Source organism: Sylvia atricapilla, chromosome 3 (assembly GCF_009819655.1).
Source record: "Sylvia atricapilla isolate bSylAtr1 chromosome 3, bSylAtr1.pri, whole genome shotgun sequence".
Classification (NCBI taxonomy): Eukaryota; Metazoa; Chordata; class Aves; order Passeriformes; family Sylviidae; genus Sylvia; species Sylvia atricapilla.
Genome location: NC_089142.1, coordinates 96,748,426 through 96,774,114, shown reverse-complemented (window position 1 = coordinate 96,774,114; position 25,689 = coordinate 96,748,426). Strand labels below are relative to the sequence as shown.

The following is a 25,689-nucleotide window of genomic DNA, read 5'->3' as shown; positions in this document are numbered from 1 at the left end:
ATGTGACATAAATGTGAAGGGATGGACTGAAAGCAACCCTCTACTGAGTGAATTGTGAAAATGGATGGAGGGAAGGAGTTTGGGGAGGGATTTGTGAAATTTTGCTCTAACCTATTACCAGTGTAGAAGGTGCTGTCTTAAACAGATAAGCTCCTACCAAAATCAGAATTACCTGCCTTTTCTCCCCACTTTACTACACAGCTAAGTGTGCTGTGCCTTGGCCTTCTTTATGATCTTATTTTCTCTTTTGTAATGTGTTTTATCAAAATGTAACTTGCATTTTCTCTCCCAGGTTAAGTGCACATTGTTCATAACAGGTCTGCCAAAAAATGCAAGTGAACAGGCGGTACAAAACCATTTCACGTGAGTTCCATACTGGAGCAATAACATTGGAGTCATAGAATTTGGTTTGTCTGGAAGGGACCTTAAAGATCATCCAGGACAGGGGCACCTCCCACTAGAGCAAGTTGCTCAGAGCCCCATCCAGCCTGGCCTTGAACACTTCCAGGGATGGGGCATCCACAGCTTCTCCAGGCAACCCGTTCCAGGGCCTCACCATCCATACACTAAAGAAGTTCCTCTTAGTATCTAGTCTAAACCTATTCTCTTTCAATTTGAAGTCATTCTCCCTTATCCTGTCACTACCTGCCCTTGTAAAGTTTCTTTCCATCTTTGTTTAGGAGTAGGAGATGTAAAATTGTCCTGGTAGTTTTCCCTGCCCAAGCAGATAATTTTTTTTAATTCTGCACAGTTTAAAATTCGGAAAAGACTATATTTCAATGAAGTTAGCTGATCTTAAAATCAGAGTTTAAGAAAGTGTCTGTGTATCCACACTTTCCGTTCATGCACCCACACTGCATTTATTTGGAATAAAGCTTTGCATCCTATATTAAAGTAACTTCCAACAGCTGTCTGTAGAAGTCTCTGCTCTCTGATACCTCATTCAGAAACTAAATGAGTGATGAGATATCAGTTAGATACCAACGCTGCTCTTTGAAACAGTTTCTTCATCTTACTTTCTGTTCTTATTGCCCTCCTGTGCTGCTTCCTTTCAGGGATGCCTACCCAACCTGCACTGTGCTGGAGGTCCAGCTGTGTTACGATGTGGCCAAGCTTATTAACCTTTTCAAAAAAAGGTACTTGTTTTTGTAACCTACATGAGTTTAGCTTAATTTTATGAATGTTTTGCTAATCAACATGTGCCAGCAGTACTAACCTGGTGCCTCCTAAAGATGGATTCTGCTCTTCAGGTTCTGGTCTAGACTTCAGTTAGATTCAGTTGTGTTTTAAAGGGGTTTGTGGGGTCCAGCCCATCCCTTTTTGGTGTGATAGGTTGTGTGTTGCCTAAGCTAAGTTTTGACTTGCTGATTATTTATGTGTGTGTGTGTACTTAGTTATTTATAGACAGGCAGTTCAAAGTGAAAAACTGAACTATGGAATAACTAACTCTGTTAACCCTGCTTCTTTGGCCAGAGGTGCTGATCACAGGAGAGACAAGTGTTATCTTCTGGGCTCTCAAGAATAATATAGGGTTGTTCTTTTTCCTGGAACACCATACAAGTGTAGGCTGTATAATGGTATTACAGATTTGCAAATAAATTATATAAGTAACCAAAATAAACTGCATATAAATATCTTTGGTGACTGGTTAATTTGCTATCAGTCCTTGGCATATTTTTTTCCTCTTGCGGATTATAATTTTGTTAAGATTGATTTGATACTGTTTTCTTGAAAAATGTTATGGATGTATTTTTCTGTGCAGAAAACAGGCAGAAAAAAGCCTGATTTACTATGAACACCTGCATCAGAAGTATGGCAAGAGGGTCCAAATCAACCCTAAGCCATGTGGTCAATTCTGTTGCTGTGAAATGAGAGGCTGTGAAAGGGTAAGAGATTGTATTCTTTTTTAGTTATGGATAAGTGGGTTATTAGTGGGAGTAGAAAATGGTTTTTGTGTCATGTTTCATTGACCTTCAGAAAAATTCTTCATTCATTGCCCATAGCTCATCTGCCATGTTCTTGTACTGCATAGAAAAGGAATTCCCTGAAACTTTTGAAATGTAATCTTTATGCACAAACTGAAGTACTAACTTCCTATTTGTCTTTGCCTTGTGACATGATTTGTAATTTGTGGGAGTGGCACGAGGAAGGGTGACTATGGTTTGTGTATGCTGTGTGTTAATGAGGATATTGGCCATCTGGTACTTGCATGTAACAGCCATCAATTTCCCCACAGGAGGATGCTGTAGATTATTATACCGAAGTTAGAAATGAACTTGAGGAAGAATATTTAAAAGAGGAACAAGCTGTTCATAATAACCCACTGGGAATGGCTTTTGTAACATTTCAAGAGAAATCCATGGCAACCTAGTAAGTTTTGTCTGTTGTCTTGTTTGTGCTCTTTTTACTAAAATAGTACAACTGATCTCTTGTTTGTGTCCCTTGTTTGCTTATGTTGGTTCTTCCTTTCTTCTTTTTTACCATTCTGTGGATTTGCTCTGCTTTCTGGTAAGTTTTTCCATGAATGTGTTTTAGCCTCTATGCTTTGAATGAAGACATTATCTAAGGGACTAAAAGGCTTGGGACATTTAATCGGATAAAGAGCCTTTCTCTTCTGCGTAGGATCCAGTCCATCAGTGTAGGTTAGTAGGAGGCCAGACTAATTGGTTCTTGAATATGAGTTACTGACATCTCCATTTCCTACTGTGCAAATGGTCCAATTACCAAGCTATCAGAGTGAGTACAAATTACAATGCCAGTAAAGTCATCTCAGCAGTGTAGGGTCAGTGAGGGACCTGGCCACAGGTGATAGATGCACATACTCTGTATATCTCTTACCTGTTGTTATAGATGTATTTGTAGACCTAATAGCAGAAGTTGTTCTGTGCTTTTATTCAGTCATTTGCAGAGAAAAGTGTGTGTGGCCCTTCATGTTCTGTTGGCACTTTGTGAACATCTTTTGCTAACACAAAGTGGGTAAAGAGAAGCAGAATAATATTTGTATTACACTGTAACCCATTATGCTTTTTTTTTTTTCTATTCTTAGCCTCTGTTTAAATTGACTGCATTCTTTTGGCCTTCAAGTCATGTTAGAGAGACGATTTTCCAGGCCATTTTCCAAGGAAGTCCAGGATGTAGAATTTCTTGCAAGAATTTGGTATACTGGAGAAGGTTTTGCTTGCTACTCTTTCACTGAGTACTAATTGTGTGATGAAATCTGCCTCCTCCCCTAAATTTGTAATGAATTAACATTTTGAGATGTGAAAATGAGAGAAGAAATAAGCACTGAAATTCCTTCTCTAGCTACTGGTGTGTTGTGTACAATGTTGACGGGATAGTCCCTCCCTGAGCAAGTGTTCTGAGTTGCACTGCAGGCATCTCTGAGTTGAATCATCAAGACCTGAAAATATTTTAGTTTGTTTAGCTTGGAATTATTATGGTGGAGTCTATTCCCTGGGAAATTAGATTAAATTATGTGTGAAGCTGAGGCTCCCATCAAATTAGAAAGTTACTTGGTGCCCTTAGGGTGCTCTGCTCTGCAGAGCCCTGAAATAAGATGAGAGAAACAGGATGCCAGAAGTGAGGTTCTGGGGCCTCAGGTGGTTGTAGAAACTTTTTAACGATGGTTAAAACTTGTTCTGTATGTATTTTTAAAAATAAACTATCAAAGAATAATCAACTGTCTTAAATACTTGCTGCTGCAAGATGCTGGCAATCTGACATCACTACTTGAATTCTGGTAAGGAAAAGATCTGGGGGGTTGAGGGTTATTTTTGTTAGTTTGGTGTTCATGTGTTTGTGTGTGTGGTTCTCTGTCTTCTTTATGTTAAGACCACAACTGAAAAACAAGCATGTTCCGAGATTTTAGAATCTCCCCATTTAAATATAATATATATTTACTGCAATAAAATAGTCTCTGAAAGTGCCTCGCCCTTCTACTGCTGTCCTTTGAGAGATCTTTGAAAGCATTTATTCTGGGCATGTTTAAATTTTCTTTAAATATTTTGAGTGTCAGTCAACTCCTAATATTGGAAGACTGGAAGATAGAATGAAGCACTGTGATTATTTTAGGAGTAGGTGAAAGAGGCTAATATTTTGAATTGTGAGAATACCAGCATGCTAAAAATTCTTCTGAGAATTGGTACTCAAGGCAAAATTGGCTGGTTTTAATACTAGTGTAGAGGATTAGTCTGCACTCTCATTTCATTAGTCTACTTTGATTTGAAAACAGCTGTATTATGTAAAGATGTGTTTAGGAAACTGTCTGGGGTTTGTATTTTTTTTTTTCCATGCTCTCAGGCTTTTCAGGCTTTGATTTTTTTCTAATTTTTTTTTTTTTTTAATATGACTCATTGCTGTTGTTCGTGTTGGTAAAGGCAGTAAACAGTTTAAACCAAGACTGGTTTTTATTTCCATCAAAACAGATCTCAGGCCTGTGGTAGCAACTGTTTATATAATGGTCATTATTGCATAGTATGTTACATTGTTGTTTAAGCTCTATCTTGATCAAAAGTAATTAAAAAAAAAAAACAAAAAAACCTTTATCACTATTCCCACACTGTTTCATTATATATTTAGCGTTTTCAGGTGTAAAAATTGGAAAAATCATCCTCTTCTTCCTTACAGCATCCTTAAGGACTTCAATGCCTGCAAATGTCAGAGCATTAAGTGCAAAGGAGAACCCCAACCATCATCCTACAGCAGGGAGCTGTGTATATCCAACTGGAAGGTTACATATGCTCCTTATCCTGAGAATATTTGTTGGTAAGATACCTGTTTTACATGCATTTGTTCGTGATTATGTAGGTTTAGAATGGGCACAGGACAAATAGGGATGAGAGTGTTATTCTTTAACCCTAAACTAGAACTTTATGTAGTGTTGGAATGTGGCTGATTTGCCTCTTTTTTTCATTACTGGTGTTCTTCACTGACCTTGGGGAATGGACTAGAGTTTTTCTATCCCAAATTTTAAAAAGAATAGCCTAATCCTGTTTATGTCTATCCCTCAGTGTTTCCATTTTTTGAGGCTAGTGCTTAACTACTCTTGAGATCTGAGGGAAGCAACTTGGTGTTAGTGCTGAGTATCCTTAAAATATTTTTTGTTTCCTGAGTAGCCACATAGTGAGCATAACTTCATCCACTCTCTAAACTCTGATCTGTCTTCTTCCTGTTCTTTTTCTTTTCTTCCCACCCCACCTTGAAGAAGAGGGACCACAGGGATATGCCAAGTTCACAAAAAGGCTTGTCATAATTAGGGATGTTACTGAGCCTCTGTATCCCTGTTTTGTTTGTTCTGAATATTTGGCTTTGCCTGGCTTTCAAATCACTCCAGTCCTTTTGGCAACCATCTCAAATAACATTTAAGAACTTTATTAGTTTAAAAACTATAGTTGCTGTTTTAATATGGCAGGAAGGGATGCAGAGTTTGCAAATTTGTAATTTTATTTCAAATTACAGTTTTTTGGTAGATTCTGCCTCTTTCCTTGCAGAAATTCTTTGTATCTTCTATCTCTGTCTCTTCTTATCCCATTTCTTTTAGTACTTCTGTATTATTGAACAGTGGAAGTGTTTCATCCCAAACCTTAACTACATTAGACATCGCTTATTGTGTATCGAAAGAATAAATATGTTCTTCTGCAAGCACAATTTATGGTACCATTCAAGAGAGGTTGCACAGTTCTCTTTATTTCTAATAGCAACTGGAACTTGTGTAGTGCTTTGTTATATAATTGAAAGCTCAGTTTAGAAAAAGCAGTGCCACCTGTTACTTGACAGATAGTGTATATATCTTTTTTTTAACAGCAAATGCTTGCCACTTGTTTTAATGTCTTTTTTATTTTTACTTCTTTCTCCAGGAAAAATCTTTCAGTGCATGGATTGAAATGGTGGTTTAGATGGGCTTGCATTAATTTGCTTCTTTTTATTGTGCTGTTTTTTCTTACTACTCCTTCCATAATCATCTCAACCATGGACAAGTTCAATGTCACTAAACCCATTCACTACCTTAATGTGAGTATTGCCATATGTTTGGATATATATATATATATGTTTGGAACTGGTTTGGATCAGACCAAAATTTTGGTAAATTGATAGGGTCTCATTGTCTTACCTTCAGTTGAAATTCCTATCTTACACCTTCAGTTGAAATTCTCAGGATTGTTTTATGTAGCTGCTGATTAAAACCATAAGTCCAGAATCAGGTCTTTAGCCATCTTTTGTTCCTGGGTAATAGTCTGAAGTAATTTTTAGCTGAGGCTTTATATTATTATAACATATTTATGTATTTGTGGTAAAATCTAATCTTAAATAATTCTGACTTTTGTAATCAAAAAAATCTTTGAAAAAATGGAATTTCAAGTCCAACTTGTGTTTTGAGTTTTATGATAAGAAGGGGGGAAATTCAGATTTTTAACTCTGAGGTAAAATGTTGGTTTTATTTTGTTTATAGGGTTTAAAGCAGGATGGCATATATATCTGATCCTAGTTTGATTGCAGCTAAAGCAACTTGCAAGCTGTTCTTTTTAAATATTTCCCCAAGCTAGTGTAAACTACATAAAAACTTGTGAGACTACACTCTCATGGAATTTAATTCCCAATTTCACTTGGTTTTTTGTCTTGCATGCCAGTGCTAAGCACTCACTACTCAATTTAAGACAATCTGAACATAATTTCTCCAGTTTGTTCTGCTATAATTTACAAAAAGCAAAATATTAGCATCTCTGTTCCACCACAACTGCATTAAAGTGTTTTTAATATTTATTTTCTCCCCCACTAGAATCCTGTCATCAGTCAGTTTTTCCCAACACTCTTGCTCTGGTCCTTCTCAGCTTTGCTACCAACAATTGTCTATTATTCAACGTTGCTGGAGTCTCACTGGACAAAGTAAGCAACCTTTTTCTCTGTTTTTACCTTAACAGCTGAACTACTGAAATAAATGAAAGTGCTGGTCTTAGACAGAGCTCTCAAATCTGCAGACATCTCGTAGCAGGGAATTTCCTGTTCTTGTCTCTTTCTAGTGTTATAACCACACTTTGGGGTTTGAATAATTTGTAACCCACACAGCAAGTGTAGCATGACCACATGATTTGCTTATGCTTTCCCCTGCTTCCCACCTCACTCCTCTTTGTGTTTAATCAGAAAAAAATTTGTATGAGCAGGTTCAGGAGGTGTAGCTTCAACAAGGTGTATGGGAAGTACCTCTAATCCCATAATTAATTTGCTCTCTGGGAAGATAGGCCATGTGGTTTGGATCCCCTCTAGGCTGACATCTTTATAAAAAGGGCATCCATCTTTTTGTTATTTGGCATGACAAAATGGTCTGGATGTAACTCCTGGTGCACAGCTCAGATCTGTTAGATATCAGTGGTGATCTGAGAAGACTTATGGGGCCAAAGGCCCAGCAAATGTGTCAATGCAAGGTTTTCACACTGAGCTGGTGCACCCCAGAGATGTCAGCCCCATTAATGTGCTGCTGACTTGGAGAACTCACTACAGCTTGATTTGGAGTACCAGATTTGATGCCCTGTTTACCCAAACACAGATAAAAGCATGGTACTTCACAATCAGTCCCATCTTCACTAAGCTTCACTCAGTCTTAATCCATAAAGCTGGTAGTCATTGTTTGTTTTTATATTCTAAGGTAAACTTGATGGTCTTCCTTTTGAATTTTTGTACAATTCCTTTCTAAAACACCATGTCCAGAGTCTAGTGTTTATTTGCAACAGTTGTATGCTTTTCATCAACTTTGTTTTGGTAGCTGTGCTACACACATGAACTTTGAGCCCTTCTCAATCAGTTAAAATAATTTTCTGAAGTCACTAGAGATCTCAGGTCTGATTTCAGTGTAGTTACACTGATAGGTCTCACAGAGCCCAAGTGTTCCTGTAATAAAACCCCTCTGGCTTTAAAGCCCTATCAGATACCACCTCTAAGAGTCTGAAGTGTTCACAGTGCTGCACTTTTCGGGCTACAGGGTGTCACTGGATCCCTGTTCCTGCTACTGTAGTAGGAGTATAGCATTAGTAGTGTCATGTTATTCCTTCCCCAAGACTTGACACTTGGGAGGGAGGTTGTCTTAGTGTCTGGTTTCTTGGCAGTTGTGCCCTTTTCTGAACTGCTTAATCCCTCCTGGCATGACACTTGAAGAGCTGTTTGTTTACAAGCTGTTGCAGGATTGGATGTCTTTGGGTGAGAGACCAGTTGTGCTGGTTGCACATCCCTGGGTGTGTGGTGCAGACCTGTAGTGATGCTCATCCAGAGTCTGGATTAACATTCAGCAATATTTTTGTTGCCCAAGAAGATACTGAAAGTCTGCTTGGTCCATATTGGTGAATATTTCAAAGAAGCTTGGTAGCAATGTGATATGGTAGGGGAAGCTGGAAGTCTGACAGGTGCTGGCATAGTCCAGGAAAGATCCTTCATATGTGGCAGCTTTTTGTATGAGTTTGTTACTCAGTGCCTTTTTATGTTGATAGATCTGCAGAGAACAGAATAATGATGCATAAAGTCTACATATTTTTGATCTTCATGGTATTGATTCTGCCTTCCCTTGGTCTGACCAGGTAAAGAATCATAGTTTAATGAGATAATGGCTGAGTAATTTTATAATGAGACATCTTACTTGTGCTTTCTAGTTGTGAGGTATAGTCAGTGTACCCCCACTCCCTCCAATGTGTGTGGTTATGTTATCTTTACACACTAGATTTCAATATTCATCTTACATCTGGGATTCTCAGAGCCCTTAAAAGTTTCCAAAGCCTGGCTTTTCTTTTAACAAATTTAGGACCTTGTAAGATCAATGGCTAATTAAAAGTTGCTCATACTCACCACTGTAGCTGAAAACCAAGTTTCCTGACTGTATCTTGTACTCCAGTTGGAGTTATCCCTTTTTTCCCACCTTTACAGTTTTGACTGTTTCTCTGGGTGACATGTATTTGTCCTATCTGTATAATAATTGCTAAAAATTAATTATTAAAACTTAAATATGAAGTAGATATTTTTGTTCTGTTCTGGTTTTGTACCCTTTTTCTTATTTCTAGCTGTCAGTAACTGTGATAAAGCTAAAAAAGTAGTGTTCAGATTATTTGATTAAATTCTCTCATCAACGATCTTGATTTAAGCTACTTTTAAAAAAAGTAATTTTAGACAGTACCAAAGTGTGGGAGACTGAATTACGTTCACCATCTTTCTTTCAGCCTTGATTTCTTTTTCCGCTGGCTGTTTGACAGAGAATCATCTGATTCTGCAGTTAGGCTGGAGTAAGTATTAGCTAAATAATATTCTGTTTGCTATTCCTTTGTAAAAGAATATTTAGGATTTTTTTTTTTCTTTTTTGCTGTTTACTGTCCTTGGTTATAGTTTATTAAAATTTGCTCAGGGTTGCTACTCTGGGATGATGTTGAGTTTCTGAATAAGGGGAGGAGACAATAAGGTTGGACACTAGAAAAAATTGCTTCACAGAAAGGATGATAAGATATTGGAATTGGATGAGGATTGTTGCATATCATGGACAGGGGATCTTTGCAAGGATTACAGTGAGACCAAGGAGCTGCAGCAGTTCTCTTTCTGTAAACCAGTGAATCTTGATTTTAAGAAAAATGTATGTTTTTACACACTTAACATTACAAGTTTGCAGATATTGGTTATTTTAAGCTCTTGTGCCTGTGTCTGGAGGGAAAGAATAGAATGCAATTATTAGGACATAGATTTCCAAACGCTGTTTCAAAATCAGTAACAGGAAGGCAATTAGGAGTTACTAAGTTAGGAGAGATGATTATGCTATTGCAGTCTTATCTCATCTTGTGTCAGGTTGCTGTTGCAGACATTAGAGGATGCTCTTGTCTGCTGTCAGCCACCTATCAGGCTGCTGCATCTTTTTGTGAACAGTTTATTCCTCATCTGACCTGCGACTCAGCCAAGCTCTTAGATGCTCCCCTGGCTGCATTTATAGCTGTGCAGTATTCTTTTACAACAAGGTTATCAGAAGTTCTTCTGGCTACTTCCTAAAGCATATAGTACTTATTCTTATGGTAAGAGATTTCCAAAGGCAATAGGGATACATTGTACACCTCCAACGTTTGCTTGCCTTCCTCCCAGTCAGTGTTTGGTGTCTTTCCTGGCAGATGTGTGTTCCTGCCTGACCAGGGAGCCTTCTTTGTGAACTACGTGATTGCCTCTGCCTTTGTGGGCAATGGGATGGAGCTGCTGCGCCTGCCGGGCCTCATCCTTTACACCATACGCATGATCATGGCCAAGTCCACTGCAGAGAGGAAAAACATCAAACAGGTATGGGAGCCCCTCCTTAGCAGGAGGCATTTCCATGACTGATCCTTGTCAGAAACAGTGGGAGTACCCATTCTTCATACCATTAACTATCATCTCTTGATCTTTTTTTTTTTTTTTTTTTAGCCTTTGTTTCGCTTGTCCAGGACAGGTTCATATTCCCTTCATTCACAGCACAGATAACAGGGAGGGATTTATTCCAGTCAGAGATGGTCAAAAATCAAAACGCAGGCTCTGAGCTTCAGGTATCAATCTCTTCATAGCTCTAAGTCAGAGTTTTATGATTTGGATTTTATAGAATAGTTCTGATTTTGTCTTATAGCCTGAACTTCAGGGTTTTTTTAAATTCAAATATGTCAAGAGGTAGTTTCTGCTGTCAGGTGTGTACAACTTGCTTCAAACTGAACATACACCTAGCAAAATATATATTTTTGCCTCTATTCCATTTTAAGAGGTGGACTTTCACTTCCAGGTGAAGTCTCATCCTATAGCTTGAAATTCCAGGTGTTACCATGGGAACTTAAGCCTGTATACAGCTGCCACAGTGTAGGTGAAGGTTCTGAGTCAGGCACAATTGTTTTCTGCCTTGTGATTTTTGAGGAGCTCCTTCTTGTAGATGCAGATTCTCTGAGAAAATACTTTAAGGCTAGGAAAGAAACAGCACCTTTTCTGTATGTCCAGATAATAAAAACACAAAATAATTCATCTAATTACATAATTTCTGCCTCTTAGGAAAATAACTGATCTCTCGGGGGAGTGAATAAGAGAAGGTGAATTGTTGCTTCAGTGAATCTATTCTTAACTCCTGACACATTGATGGATGACTTGAGAGTTTTGGGTGTTTTGTTTTTGTTCCTAGCAACAGGCATTTGAATATGAATTTGGAGCAATGTATGCCTGGATGCTGTGTGTGTTCACTGTCATCATGGCCTATAGCATCACGTGTCCCATCATTGTCCCTTTTGGTAAGTTTTCCAGTGAGCACTGTGGGAGTCAGATGGGGCATGTGGGAAGTGTGGAAGGCCCAGCTCTGCATTCTTATTCCCATTCAAATGTTGATAATCCTTAGGACTTGGATCCAAGTTTCCTTCCCTTCTTATGGAAGAACAGTGAAAAACATGATGAATTACTTAGCTCTTGTACTGCCTTTAGAGGTTGAAAGTACATTCAATGTCTGTTAGGTATTTATTTTATGTTTCAGATTTGAGAGTGCTGGCTTTGTGGTGAGGGGTTTAGATCAGACATAAGTAGTACTAAATAATTTTATATAGTTGGTATTTTCATTTTCTAATCCAAAACTTCACAGAGCTAGATAAGAGATAATTATCTAAATCAGATATTGTTCAGAACTGGTTCAATCAACAACCTTATTATTGGGAAAATGTGGCCAATTTTTATGTAACAATGTAATTGATATTTACTTACATTCCGTTTTGTATGCAGTTGTAAATATCTGAATGTGCTGCTGCATCCCAGAGCAGTTGCAGTTCATGGCTGCCACAGCAGTTGCTGGCTGTTTGTTTGGATAAGGAATAGCTGACTTGAAATCCACTCATGAATCTGGTGAAGGCTGAGAGGGAGATGTTAAACCACTGTCATGCCTTCCTTACCAGCACAGTGGAAGGGGAGTTGGGAAGTCTTCCCTGCTGGCTTGGCCTCATGTGCCAGCATCTGGAAGGAGCTTTGGGCTCTCCCTGGGAGCACAAGAGGCACCACAAGGAAGTGTGTGGAGAGGGGCGGGCTGGAACAAGCTTAGGAGCAGGTGCTGTCTTGCAGCTGTACCCTCCCTGTGTCTGGGCTGTATCCACTCACTTGGTTCGTGTAGATCTCCTCACAGAGTTGTTTATCAAACCTCCAACAGCCTCTGCTTGGCTCTCCTGTTTTCCCTGCCAGGTTTGATCTACATCCTCCTGAAGCACATGGTGGACCGTCACAACCTGTACTACGCCTATCTCCCTGCCAAGCTGGAGAAGAAGATGCACTTTGCAGCTGTCAATCAGGCCCTGGCAGCTCCCATCCTCTGCCTGTTCTGGCTCTACTTCTACTCATTTGTGCGGCTGGGTGAGTGTTACCTGTTTCCACCTGGAAGCTGCTGCCAGCTCCCTTGCCACCTTCCCTGAATTAGATGTGAAGTTTCATAAGCTTTGTGGATTTTCTTTTTCCTTCCATAAAGAGGGAGTCATGGTGGTTGCCTGTGGCACTGAACTACACAAGATTTGCACAAGAGCCTTTGATGGAGATGGCTGATGTATTAAACTGAAATCTCCTTCATTTCAAAGGAGATTATGTATTCCTTATATAAGTACACCTGGAATTGGCCAGCTGGGCTGTGAAGTGACAGACAGTAAAAATCATTGCATAAAACAAAAATCTATTCAGAATTAGCTCCTTATAGTAAGATGGCTGCTGGCTTCACTACCTACATTTGTGCAGCCTAGGCATAAATTTAATATTCCTGGGTGACTTGGCTGCTGCCTTGGTTGTACTGCCATCACTTAGGGAAAAATGCTAAAATGTTGTCTAATGCTAGTAGCACATCATCCATCAAATTTTACGTGGAAGACTGCAGTGAGATGGTGATTTTCTTGCCCACATTGTAGTTTGAAACTTCATGGGTTTTGTGTGTAATTTATTTTTAAAATTGAGACATTCTGTGTTTTTGCAAATACTTAGCATTGATAGTACTGGCTGTGCTGTACCAACAGCTTAGATGTCAGAAAAGGTAGGCTGCACCTTATGGGTTTTTATCCATGATACAGGAGGAAGCATTTGGCATGGAATGTCAGTGATGCTGGAAGGGTTGGGTTCCCCTTCTTTGGAAGGAAGCTCCTGATAGCTAACTCTGTTGTGCCCTCATGGCAAATGCCCATGTTTGCATTGTGTTTTCTAGCATACCAGTAGTCAGAAACATGTTGTTGGCAGGCTGTCATCCAGCTTTCTCTCTCCCTAAAGCTGTAGGGAAATCTTCTTGTAGATGCAAGAGGCACTTGAAACTATTGCTTCAGGCTGTCCTTGGATTTCAATAGATGTTCCTGCATTGCCTGTATGTTTGAGAGCTTGTTTTTTTCCCTTGTTTTGGGAGCTGCTTTTGCAACCAGGAAGACCAACAAATCTGGGACTTCTAAATTAATAGGAACATTTCTAGAGCATTCTTTAGAAAAATCAACTCCAAGTGCTCGGCATCTGATGCAGCTCTTCCATTATTAGAAAGGAAATCCTGGTGAAGTAAAAATTAAGTCTTTATTATAATGTTTTCTAGTTCTGCATGGTAAAACCATCATTTGTCAGGGATCTTAATAATGGAAAACACAGACTGGATTACTGTGTTTGGCTTGGTCAGTGTAGAGGATCCTGTTTACAGGATGTTGTTCAGTGGTTTGTCAGTGCACAGGGCAGTCTGAGAGGTAGGAATTTGATACTTTGATTTCATTGCCGTTCATTTCATTGCTGCTTCTTGTGCCAAAAATAAGGAAGGAAGGGTAAGAGCTCTACTTCCTTATCTGCAAAATAGATCAGTTTATGGTGTAAAACTTGATTGCTTGGTCATTGACTTGTGCAGTTGGGTTGGTATGGAAGTTTCAGTCTGGTTGCAGAGTCCAGTGATGATACTCTAATTTCTCACTCCTTGTATATTAATGTAAAGCTGGAAAGACCTCTCCCCCAGTTCTCAGTCAGGATTAAAAACCACCTCACTGCATATAGAAGGTGAGAGGCTGTACTCATCTTTTTCCTCCTCAGTGCCTGTATTCTTTCTGAACTCTTATTCCATCCCTTCCATCCAGCCCCCATCCTACACCTGCAGCACTGCTGGGCCTCTCACCGCAGAGGTGAGATCCTATCTGCAGTTCAACCCCCATCTCCTGGGGCAGTCACTTGAGTCCCATGTTCTCCAGAGCTGTTGGCAGACAGGATTTCTGAGGACACAGTGCAGGGAAAACTGATGTAGGAGACTTTTCCTTCACTAACCTGCTGCTGTTGGCACCATACATTGGCTTTGGTGTAGACATACCTCATCATCTGGTAAATATTCATGTAACCTGTGCTTATAAAAACAGTCTCCTCTGAAGGACATTCCAGAATACCCCTAGGGAGGTTTTTTTCACTTCCTTTTTTTTTTATTTGAATAGTGATATGTTTGTAGGGCTTTTTTGGTTTTGTTTTTTGCATGTGTGTGGTGTTTTTCCCCTTGTGAACAGACCGGTGCAGGGCTTCAATAACCTGCTAAAGTGTAAAACTTGTCTATGGTGGGGTTACCACAAAAATGTCTGAAGGTTGGTGTTGCCTCTTTTGTCTGAAGAAGCTTGGAAACAGCTAGGATTTGCAGTGATGTTTACTTTTTCCCAATAGCCTATTCAAATCATATTTGCTGCAAAAGGAGATTAATTTCTTTAGAATATTTCCCTAGTGTACCTAGAAAATAAGAAGCCACTGTAATCTTTAATACTTTTTCCATACTAGGCAACCATGTCATTTCCTGTAGTTTATTGCACTCTCTCTGAACTAAAACTTACTTGTCAGCCTAGTCTGTGTTTACTGTTTCTTCTCTTGATCCTTTTTCCTTGGATTCTTCCCAGTTCTGTCCATATTTTATTGTAGACAAGGCTACCCAGCTGAAGGTTTAGTAGCACTGAATTATTTTGTATAGGTGCCAGAGGCTTGTCCTTTTTCATTTTCCTCTCTTTCCATGTTCTGTGATACCATCCCACTACTAACTGCTTTCCAGCAGTTATGTGCTGCAGTGCTATTGTTATCCCTCATATCTACATTTTATTCTTCCTTCCAAATTGTACTTATTTGCTGTTTTATACATACAGTTTTATATTGCTGTTGGTTTTGTTGTTGTTGTTGTTTTGATCCTTTAAAGCAGGTGGGGTGGTTTTATCCACCAAGACCATTTTGGTTCTCCTCTCCCCTCACCTCCATCCTCTTGAGCTGATGGCAAACCATCCAATTGGGTGCCATCATTGTAATTAATCAATGTAGTTATTATTATATTTCACAGATCATTAATGAAAGTATTTAAGAAGTTGGTCCAGAATGGATGAATGAGGGAGGAGAAGAATCACTTTGAGTCTTGTTAATAATTTAAATATTACAGCAACATTTCTTAGTCTCTAGGAAAAGTGGAAGAACCTAGTGTATAATGACATTCTCCTGTCTGTGGCTGGAAGTGGGCTGCCCGTTCCTCTAAAGAAAAAAATCCATGAGGCTTCTGAAAATGAGAGGGATAAATAAAAGCTTCTTTTGGTTTTGTTGGGTTCTTCTTCTATGCATTTTTATATTGTATTCTCTGGATATTTTTCTAGGTTTTAAAGCACCTACAACCATGTTTACCTTGCTGGTTGTCAACATCACTATTGTTATTTGCTTGGCTTACACTTGTTTTGGCTGTTTCAAGTACCTGAGTCCACTGAATTATAGGGTAAGTGATGGACACCTGACCTTTCAGTACCTACCTGTGTGCTTAATGGAGCACCAGCGATTCCTGCTGGGTTGTCCCTGCCTTCCTGCTGGCAGTGTCTGTTCACAAAGGTTCATGGTAAGATGGCTGAAGAGGGCCTGTAGCACAGGTAGGCTGCTTGGCAGAGTGGAAAGTCTCTGTGCCTGCAGGAATTGAATTTGGGAGAAAAGAGCAATATGGTAAAAGTAACCTTCAGCTGCATCCCCAGCAGTGTGGCCAAGAGGTTGAGGGAGGAGAGTATGCTTTCTGCTCTGGAGAGACCCCACCTGCAGTGCTGCATCCTGCTCTGGGGTCCCAGCACAGGAAGGACATGGACCTGTTGGAGTGAGTTCAGAGAAGACAACCTGGATGATCAGAGAATGGAGCACCTCTGCTGTGAGGCCAGGCTGAGAGTCTTTGGGGTTTTTAGCCTGCAGAAGAGAAGGCTCTGGGTTGATCTAATTGCAGCCTTCCAGTACCTGAAGGGAGCCTACAAAAAAAGATGGAGAGAGACTTTTTACAAGAGCATGTAGTGAGAGGACAAGGGGGAATGGCTTTAAACTGACAGTAGGGTTAGATTAGGTAATAGTAAGAAATTCTTTGCTATGAGGTTGCTGAGGCACTAGAACAGGTTGCCCAGAGAAGCTGTGGATGCTCCATCCCTGAAAATGTTCAAGGCCAAGGTGGGTGGAACTTGGAGCAACCTGGCCTAGTGGAAGGTGTCCCTGCCCATGGCAGGGGGTTGGAACTAGATGATCTCTGAGGTCCCTTCCAGCCAAACCTTTCTGTGATTCTGTGTAGAAGGATTGGTGGAGAGAGTGCCAGCACTGCACTAAGATCTGTCTGTGCAGGTTTTGGGTGCTCGTGATCTGCGTGTATTGTTTTCACTCACCAGTTCAATGTTCTCTCTCTTTGTTCCCCCACCTATTGCTGATTACAGATTGAAGACACACAAGGTGAAAGAGGAAAAGACACAGATGTACCAACAGTCCCAACTTCTTCTGTAAGAAGCTGAGAGTTATTAATATTCCCTTACGTTTCCTAGAAAAACTTAATTTCTCACCCTGCTTACCAAAGAGCCTGTGTAGAACCTATTAGTTTGAATGGACTGTGGAATTTCCCATGTGCATGTGGGACCAGAGAGCTCTGCAGCTGGGCTCCTTGACTTCTCCCAGGTGGTTCAGAAGTACCTTCAGCTGCTGTTTTAGGAGTAGCTGAGACACACTGCTTCTGTGTGCTGTGTTCTGTGCCCTGCCCCAGACAGAGCCTCACATCTGGATAGCTGCCAAATGCAGTCAGTTGTCACTGCTTTGCTTCTGAAAGCTGTGACATGTAGCAAGTCTTGTTTGCCCTGTCACTGAGAAGGATGTAGGACTGAGGTAGAAGGAAAGGCCTTCGTGCCACAGTCAAGAGGTGCAGGCGCACCAGGAAGCCTCCAGCAGGGTGCAAAAGGCCTGAGGTGTTAAGGTGAAGAATGGGAAAAGGATGAAAAGAAGAGTGACAAGGGGAAAAATTCTCCTGGGTGAGTTATCCCAGCACTGTGCTTTGAGAGACCACTAAAAGCCTTCACTTGTGATTTCAGATGTACGTCCCGCAGGTTTTGCGTCCTCATGCCACCGAAAGGACGGTGCTGACCCCCGCGGAGCAGCAGTCCTATGGCACCATGGACAACACCTGCTCCCAGGCAGAAGGAATCAGGAGCTTCAGCGCTGGAGCCGCCGTTGTGGAGCAGGCGCCGGGAGCTTCGCTCTGAGTGCCGAGGACGAACACAAGGTGGAGTACTTGGCCCAGGTTTCGCAGAACTAACTCCCTGCCACCTCCTACTAAGTATTCGGTGTTATTTATGTATTCCTGCCTGCAGAAAAGGTACAGAAATAATTCATTGTGTGGTCTGCAGCTGTGCTGGGAGATTAAAAAGCAGATGCCTTGGGACTGATTGTTTTCCAGGCTGTCTACACACGTTGTGAAACAAACAAGTTGAATGCAGAGATGCTGATCCTCAGGGACTTCACTTCTGCTAGCTCATCAGTTGCCTTATGAAGATAACTTATGCTGCATATAGATAACTGGTCACCAAAGCCAATGCAGCTATTAGAGCTGTCATTTATTTATTCAAAATAATTCTTCCCTTTTTAAATGCCCCCAACGTTTATTATTTATAAACCTCTTGGGATGTGTTAAATCCTGAGACAATGCCACTTTTGATGAAAATGCTGTTTGTGTGGGTGCTGGAAATGGTGTGTGGGAGTCTTTCCTCTTTTCACCCAAAGTAGTCAGCATAGTTTTGATCATGTTACTTTTTTTTTCCTTGAAAAGAGATGAGGGAATTACTGTGCACTTGGGTACTAAAAGTACCAAAGCAAAAAGACTGGTGTAAAGAAGGGATTGATTTATCTGATACTGTTTTTATATATTTTTGGAGGGCATTTAGGTTGTTAGTTTCTGTTCACTACTTTTAAGGGCCTTCCACAATGAAAGTTCACCTGCCAACAATAAAGGATGCAAACATTTTTTTATCTCTTTTAGTCTTGGGTTAAAATGACAGATCTCTGGGTTTTCTCTATAGTGCCAATTATATGAGTTGTAAGATACTAAGTTTTTAAATTATGTAGTAGATGCTAATCTGTCCTGAAGTGCAATGTGTCAAAGTGTAACTAAAAATCACAGAGCAATAAAACACTGAGTTTAGAAAAATTTCAATGTCTTGATTTGTTTAGTCTTTTCTCTTTGTGTTGAAACATTCCTTTTGCTGGCTGCCTCACAGCATGGTCATGAACTCTTCATAAGAGCACTGCCACAAGCCTTGGAATAACAGTATGTCCCGTGAGGAATTTGAATACTTTTGGATTTCTCTAGGGGATGAATCTTGGCAACCTATGGGTAGGAGAAGCTTTTCACCCTCTGTTTCCTTGCTTGTTGTTAAACTGTTATTTCCTGAATTTGACCTTTTCTAGCATGTCTGTAAAGCAGCAACATCTTGAGATTGAAGGAGACTTTGTGCCATAAATGTGTGCAGATATTCAGTGTCTTGCAGGGCTGTCTCCAGCTTCCCAAGAACAGCACTTGGAGAAGTGCTGAGCATGAGACCTGCCTGTTGCAAGAACGACCCTGTGAAGCTTTGAGCTCTCTGATTACCAGCCCATCCTGTTAGCTGAAGATGCACCTCCTGATTCTTAAAAGGCAGGTGAGGACCCTTGTCTAGTGAGGGGGGCATGGACTTGTCAAACCATTTTGTACTCTCACTTTAGTGGTGCAGTTTAGTCAGTGGTTGGTGTGTGTGTGTGTGTGTGTGTACATTTTGATTTTTAGCAATCGTGGCATTACGAGGTGGTGCATACCTTGTGCAGACACTGCCATTTCAGGTTGATGTTCAAACCAAGAAGGTGAAAAACCCAACAGACCCCACATTTTTTACTCATCTATAAGTCTCTGATACACATCTGTGGTCACAAGGAGGAGGCAGCTTGTTGTGTTAATGAGATCAGAAGCCTGTGATTGTTCTGACTCATTTCTAGCTGCACTACCCTCATCTCATCCAGGTGTTTGCAACAGCAGTGGATGCTTATGCGTGTGCTTATTGAAGAATCAAATAAATCATTCAGCTACCACATTGTTTACTGTGCTGGGGCTGTGGGGTTTTATGCTCTGTGATATAACTCACTTTTTTGAACAGATGACTTTTGATACTCGCTGTGAGGTTCTTTGTGTCATATTGAGGACAAAAACTCCTTTAATGATTTGATTTCCTTCTTGTGCCTGGAAGGCTGCTGAATCTTGGTGGTGACATTCCTTGTGGCTGGCAGAAGTTCAACACAGGCAGGACCATCTCTCCTGTGAACTTGAATAAACCCACCTCCAAGGCAATGGAAAGTTGCAACTTGCTAAAAAGTCATTGTTGGGATTTGAGGACCTCAACCAGTTCATGTGCCTGATAGGGAAATCACCTGCATATTTCACTTACTGTTTTCTGCTGCAGTCAAACTCATAGAAATGTCTGGTATTAGGACAGGCACCAGCTGGATAAAAGGTTGGAGTCACCTATTAGTAAATTATCACAAGATCTGTGTACAGCAACACACAAATTATAGGCTGGTTTGGCATCTTTGATGTGTTGTGCTTGCTTCACTGTTGTCTTTTGGGTCTCTCTCACAGAGCTGGAAGTAATTAGGAAACTGCCCTGGCTCTACTTCATTCCTTCATGCTGGTGGATATCTGCAAGGGGATAAAATTAGATCAACAGGAGAAACTCCTTGCATTCCTAACTGAGCCTCAGAGAAGAGCTGAGGGATGGACGCCTCAACAAATGTGGATATTGGCTGCACTGTATTTGAAATTCATATTTAAAGCCATGGCACATTCTTTACTGTTCTTTTTATAAACCTTTTGGCAGGCAGCCTAAGCAAATGGCCCAGCTGGAGCTGCTGATTGTGGCTCCCAGAAGCCATATTTGTTGGGATCTAGCGCCTGCTGCTTGCCTTGCATTGCTCAGTTGGAGCAGCTCCTCCCCCACCCTGCTCCTTGCTAGGTCCTTCCTGACATTCCAGCAGGCACCTCCAGCAGTGCTCCCGGGTGCAGGAATCCCGGGCAGTCTGACACTCTCCCTCCACAGGAGGAAGCTCCAGAGCCAGGTCTGTGATGGGATTCTCTGTGACACAGCTGAGGGCAGCAGCCTCTGACACTTGGAAGATTGGATAGTGTGCATTGGATCGTTGGATACTGTACAACAGGGTACACTTCTGCAAAGACTTCAGGGAAGATGAATTTCTTCCAGGGTGAGGAAAAAGCTGCATGGTTTGCTGAGGCTCAGAAGCCTTGGCTTGCTTGAATACACGGAGCTCTGTGCCAGGGTTCTGTGTGCCAGGCCCATCTGGCTCACCTCCAGCCCTCTTACAACACATCCTCAACACCCAGATTATTGCATTTTCTCATTTGCATGAGGTGCACACGTTCATGCTTTGTTTTCCTCTGGGCTTTTCCCATATCCTGAGCCAAAAGCAGATCTTTGTGCTGGCTAAGTTTCCAAGTGCTCCAGTGTAGCAGTAGGCCATGTTCTTTCTGGCTCTTTACAGAGGTCCAGTTCCCAGCTCTGCTTGCCCACACATGCTGGCAGCACAACTGAAGCTTTCTTGTGTCTGTCCTACAGATAATCTGGTTATGAGTGTTTGGAAGCCTTCCTTTCAAGAAGGTGGGATTGTCCCAGAAGCAACAGACCACAGAGTTTTCACCTGGCTTTTAGCAAAAGTGAGGTGAGAGGCAGAAGATTTGGGGAGAAGGGAGCTTTTTCCAAAGTCTATTGACTACAGAGAAAAGACACTCTTTATTGTCTCAATAATATAAGGAAATGCACACTTTTAACTCCAAATGATAGCTAGGGTCATGTGTCTTATCTGAAAGTGATCTTGCAAATTCCTTCTCTGTCTTATCTAGACAAGACTTCTTGAAGTATTCTGCTTGTCACCTGTCTGTAACAGCTGCAAGTGCCTGTTTCAGATATTTCAGAAGTACAGGAGGTGTTTTTTTTGTCTTTCTGAGGACAGCTGTCTGAAGGATAAAAACAGAAAGGAAACAACTAAAAGTGGAGAGACTGAAGATTGGATCATTATAATGGAACATTCTTCCCTATAATTTTTTGGTTCTTGGGTGAAGTCCTGGCATTTGCTCTATATCCCACATCCTGTTGGTTAGAATGGAGCATCTCAGCTGCAGCCAATACAACTTCAAGTGGAAGTGGGTGGGACTGTAAATAGCCAAGGAGAGAGAGAAATTTTTGTATCTGCTCCCACACTCAGTGGTTAACTAAGTGCTGGTAAATAATTAATGAAAGCACTCTTCTCAAAAGTGATATTGAAGACAGAGTTCTAGAATCTAATGTATGGTATGTCATAAGGTGCTCCTGAATAAAACAGGAGCCAGATTTTGTTGCTGTCTCATCATTACTGCTGTGTGGTTGTGAACCTCCCATTTTTATGCAGTGGCACAAAAGGGCAAAAGTTTGCGATTGAAGTTAGGTACCTTTCAAAACCAGCACCTATCTCTTGTGCTTCTTAGATGTTCACTGAAATTTAAAAACAAAAAAGTTGCAGTACAGGAGGAAGACTGAGAAGTAAGGAAATGTAAGAGAGATGTCTTTTTGTACACAGCTGGCCTACCTTCTGTATGAAAATCTTTCATGCATTTGGTGCTGGTTTATGCTTGAATTTTCAGACTGATTGGCTTTTTTATAGCCTGCTCTCCTGAAATGTAAAGCACTGAGTTGCTTCTTTCAAGTGAAGATGTTCCATGTCAAAACTTATTTGGAATTCTAAATAGGTATTTTTTCCCTAAGGCAAATTATCAGTATTTTTTCTCCTCCATCTACAGACACAGAGAAATAAAACCAGCAGCTATCTCCACAGATGAAAATGGAAAAACCAAGTGATTTAAAGAATTGCTAAGTACCATCATTTGGTTGCAGGCATTGAAATTCTTTATGATAGGATTCTAGATTTAGAGAATGAAGTAGGGTTTTCTTGTTCTTTTATATTTGAGATCTGAAACTTCAAAAATGTTCCTAAAATAGGAAGAATTTATTCCCTTTTCAGATGAAGAATCAGAATCTGCTGGGAAGAAAAGGGCAAAAATTGAGAAATAAATCAGTTGAACACCTTTAAGAGGAATCATTTAAGTTATTTATCTTCAAAAAGAAAAAGAGTGGAGAAATGAGGAGAATGACATCATCCATGTTCTGCAGTGGATTCTTCTGCTCAGTTTTTGTGAGATATTGCTTAAACCCTCTTTGCCTCTGGTTTCTCTGAAAGATTAAGAATTGCCTTCTGATCACTTCAAAAACATTTATGAGCCACAGAAGACTTGGGGTGATAAAAAACTTCCACTGAGACAAAAATGCAGGGGTAGACCTTAGCTCCCTGAAGCCTATACAAGAATTCCTAGAACTCATGAGGTACAAATGTGTTTGCACACAAAGCCACCCAACAATGCAGGCTTGGCTGAAAAAGAGCTTAGGAACTGTTCTAGACTGGAGTTTGTCCTATTGTGTTTCTGCTCACCTCTTCCCTCTGCTGCACTCCCTCTGGTCACCTGCAATGGTTTGAAGTACTGCTGCCAAGGATTATCTTTCATTTAAGAAGGTGATGAAACTCATCATTAAAATCTTTTTTATCGTTCATCATCTCCTCAAAACCGCAGACATTCAGTTATTAAACACAGGGAGGGCACAATCATCCTCAGCATCTTTAAGCCCAGTCAGGAAGGTATTTGGAAGCCTGAGGTTTGGACTACACCTAGCCAGGGGAAGGAGCTGTCACTCAGCACAGACTTGTTTATAAATATCTGCTCTCCAGAAGACAACTGACAATTGTAATGGGGCTAATTCTTCTAGCAGCACTGGCATAACACCATCAGGGCTGTCTGGCACTGCACAGGGTATTTCTTCCCTGAAAGAAAACTAATCCTGAGCAAGACAGTTTTAGTGTGACTGATGTTCCTTGAAGTGCTATTACAGCAAGTAAAACAAGCAGCATCATTTCTCAGTGTTTTAAAATAAGCTACACTGAAATCAATATGGATTTATTCCTTGTCTCTTTCCACAGCACCCAGGAGGAGCTTTCCACTCCTCTTTCAGACAAAAATGTATCTTTATGTAGTGCATATTATATATTGCATCTGCTGTAAGACAGAATTATGCATTTGATTGACTGCTTTGAACCTCAGTCCTGCCCCTGAGCAATTGCAGCTGACTCAGTGGTGATGACTGGTGCCCTTCATGGATCTAGAGCTAATTCTGATACTAGGCTTAACACATCCTAATTTCCATTAAATGGTTTCACTTCCTTTTTCATATGAAAGTGTGATTTCTATTCATATTTTTTTCCATTCACAATCTGAGTAATGCTTGACATTTTTGTTTAATGTATATGAAGTCCTGTCTTGTTGTGTAAAATGTCCAAAGGATGCATATGGTGACTTGGATTTTTCAGGACATTATGGTTTGCAGCTTAAAAATCAGAAGTCAAATTTGGTTGTAGTAGGAGTTTGTTTAGCTGGAGCTGAATGAGAAGATTATGACCTTACCAGTATTTTTCCATACCAGAAGCAGACACTTTCCAAAGCACTTCAGCTGGAAGGAGAGTGCCAGTTGTTTATTTTCAGTGGCATCTCCATGGTTCCAAACCCCTTATCAAGATTCTTAATGAGCTATGACTGGATAATTAAAAAGCAGGCTTTAGGTCAGCTACTTCTGGTTTCAGCGTGGGATAAATGCATGTTTTGGAGCAACTTAATAATATGGCATGGCTTTGAGGACAACAGTTTCTTTGAGCAGGGACTTTTGGGCAACTTTGGGACAGAAATTGAACCTTCACTAAAAAATGGCCCTGGAGCAAAACAAAGTTTTGTGTCACCAGATTCTGTGTTATCCTGAAGGCTGTAGCTACTCTTTCAGAGCCTTATTCCCCAGAAACAGCTCAGCCAGCCCAAGAGCATCACATTTGGCCTTTTTAGAGAATATTCCCTGGCTAAATGGCAGATCCTCAGCTGGCTGACATAAATAAGAACAGCTGTAATGGAGTAGGAATTCCTTTTGTACTGCTTATTATTACTGCAATAGTCTGACATGCAGTTAGTTGCTAACAGAAATGTTAGAACTATTTCTGGTAATCTGTACCAAATAATTGCCTGTAGCCAGTACCAGAGAGTATCAGAAGTGAATCTGGATTTACTCAAGGTTCTTGTCAAATCCAGGTCTCAGGCTCCTGGGAGAGTTGCTCACTACAGCAAAAGATGCAGATGCTAGCACTGGCTCACAGACACTTCATTAAACCTTGCACTAGAGGTGGTGGGTTGGCTGTGCTTTGCTAAAACCAGAGAGTTATTTTGAAAAGGGAAAAGGAACTGAGGGCAGTTTTATAGCTGCTGTATAGCTAATTTCATACTTTTTCACTTTGTCATAGTATTTCACTGCATTTTTATCTAATTGTAGGTAAGTAGGTGATGAGCAACAGCTGATAGCTGTGGGCTTCAGGTTTGAGAAGCGTGACATCAAAACTCAGAACAAAAACTCTGCTATATAGCAGAGTTTAATTATCATTTTTAAGCTCCTAAATTTTAGACCTTTTAGGTCCAAGTTTCTCTCATTCAGACAGTAGTTTATCTAACCCTGAAGAGCAGTTACCTGGTGTGCAGAGCAGGGCAGGATAGACTTGTGCAGGACGGTGTGTAGTGGTGCTTGTAGCAGCTGTTCTTGTCAGAGGTGAGCCAACTCCTCCTGAATAAGGAACCCTCTTTCACTATACTGCTCCTAAACAAGTTTCTCTCCACAGAGAATCTATTTCAAAGGGAATGATTCTGTGTTTTCCTCCTGAGTGTTCAAAACAGACTGGCTTGCATCACACAATGTTTTGCAAATGTGAACACAAATTTTGAGCGAAGTAAAGCATTTACAAGTAAGCATGGAATTAGTGCTCACTACTATTCTGGAAGCAGGTAGCTGTCTTAAAGAACTCAAGAACAGCTAGAGGATCAAATCTCCAGGGGAGACATGAGAGCTCCTCTGCCTTACTCTACTGGCACCCAGGTGCAGCAGGCAGAGGAAAGGGAGCAAGAGGTCTCACTTCTGCTCAGAAAAGCGATCCAGGCTGGTCCACAGCCCATCTGCCATAATGATTTTCTGTCAGGGTTGGTGGTGACTTTCAGCATTAGGATTTGAATGTGCCCAGCAGGAGAGTCCACTTGCCTGCTGTGAAACAAGCATACCATGCATGTGGTTTGAGTCTAAAGCCTTGTGGCATGGAGCATGGATCTGCTGAGCTTCTGATCTTAGCTTCCATTTCACTTAATATTGTGAAATAATACTAATCCATGCAAGTGTTATTGATAGATTGTATTTCCCTGTGCTTTCAGAAGTAGAGAAGGACATCAGAAGTGACTGGAGAAAAAAACCACACTGAAATCAGTCATCTGGAGACGGTTTA

At 40.7% G+C, this 25,689-nt stretch overlaps 1 protein-coding gene across 3 annotated transcripts in view; it reads left to right on the top strand.

Moving 5' to 3' along the window:
* TMEM63A (transmembrane protein 63A) overlaps nucleotides 1-18,415 on the top strand; it is a 30,383-nt gene extending 11,968 nt beyond the window's left edge. For all 3 annotated transcript variants that reach the window (XM_066316290.1, XM_066316291.1, XM_066316292.1), the window contains 15 exons: nucleotides 293-363; nucleotides 1,056-1,136; nucleotides 1,763-1,886; nucleotides 2,237-2,370; nucleotides 4,627-4,764; nucleotides 5,856-6,009; nucleotides 6,776-6,882; nucleotides 8,475-8,561; nucleotides 9,195-9,257; nucleotides 10,122-10,284; nucleotides 11,141-11,246; nucleotides 12,175-12,342; nucleotides 15,588-15,703; nucleotides 16,662-16,724; nucleotides 17,304-18,415. In XM_066316290.1, the coding sequence (XP_066172387.1) occupies nucleotides 293-363; nucleotides 1,056-1,136; nucleotides 1,763-1,886; nucleotides 2,237-2,370; nucleotides 4,627-4,764; nucleotides 5,856-6,009; nucleotides 6,776-6,882; nucleotides 8,475-8,561; nucleotides 9,195-9,257; nucleotides 10,122-10,284; nucleotides 11,141-11,246; nucleotides 12,175-12,342; nucleotides 15,588-15,703; nucleotides 16,662-16,724; nucleotides 17,304-17,474 (1,746 nt within the window). In that variant the 3' untranslated portion in view covers nucleotides 17,475-18,415. The remainder of the gene's footprint in view (nucleotides 1-292; nucleotides 364-1,055; nucleotides 1,137-1,762; nucleotides 1,887-2,236; nucleotides 2,371-4,626; nucleotides 4,765-5,855; nucleotides 6,010-6,775; nucleotides 6,883-8,474; nucleotides 8,562-9,194; nucleotides 9,258-10,121; nucleotides 10,285-11,140; nucleotides 11,247-12,174; nucleotides 12,343-15,587; nucleotides 15,704-16,661; nucleotides 16,725-17,303) is intronic.
* The last annotated feature ends 7,274 nt before the right edge of the window (nucleotides 18,416-25,689 follow it).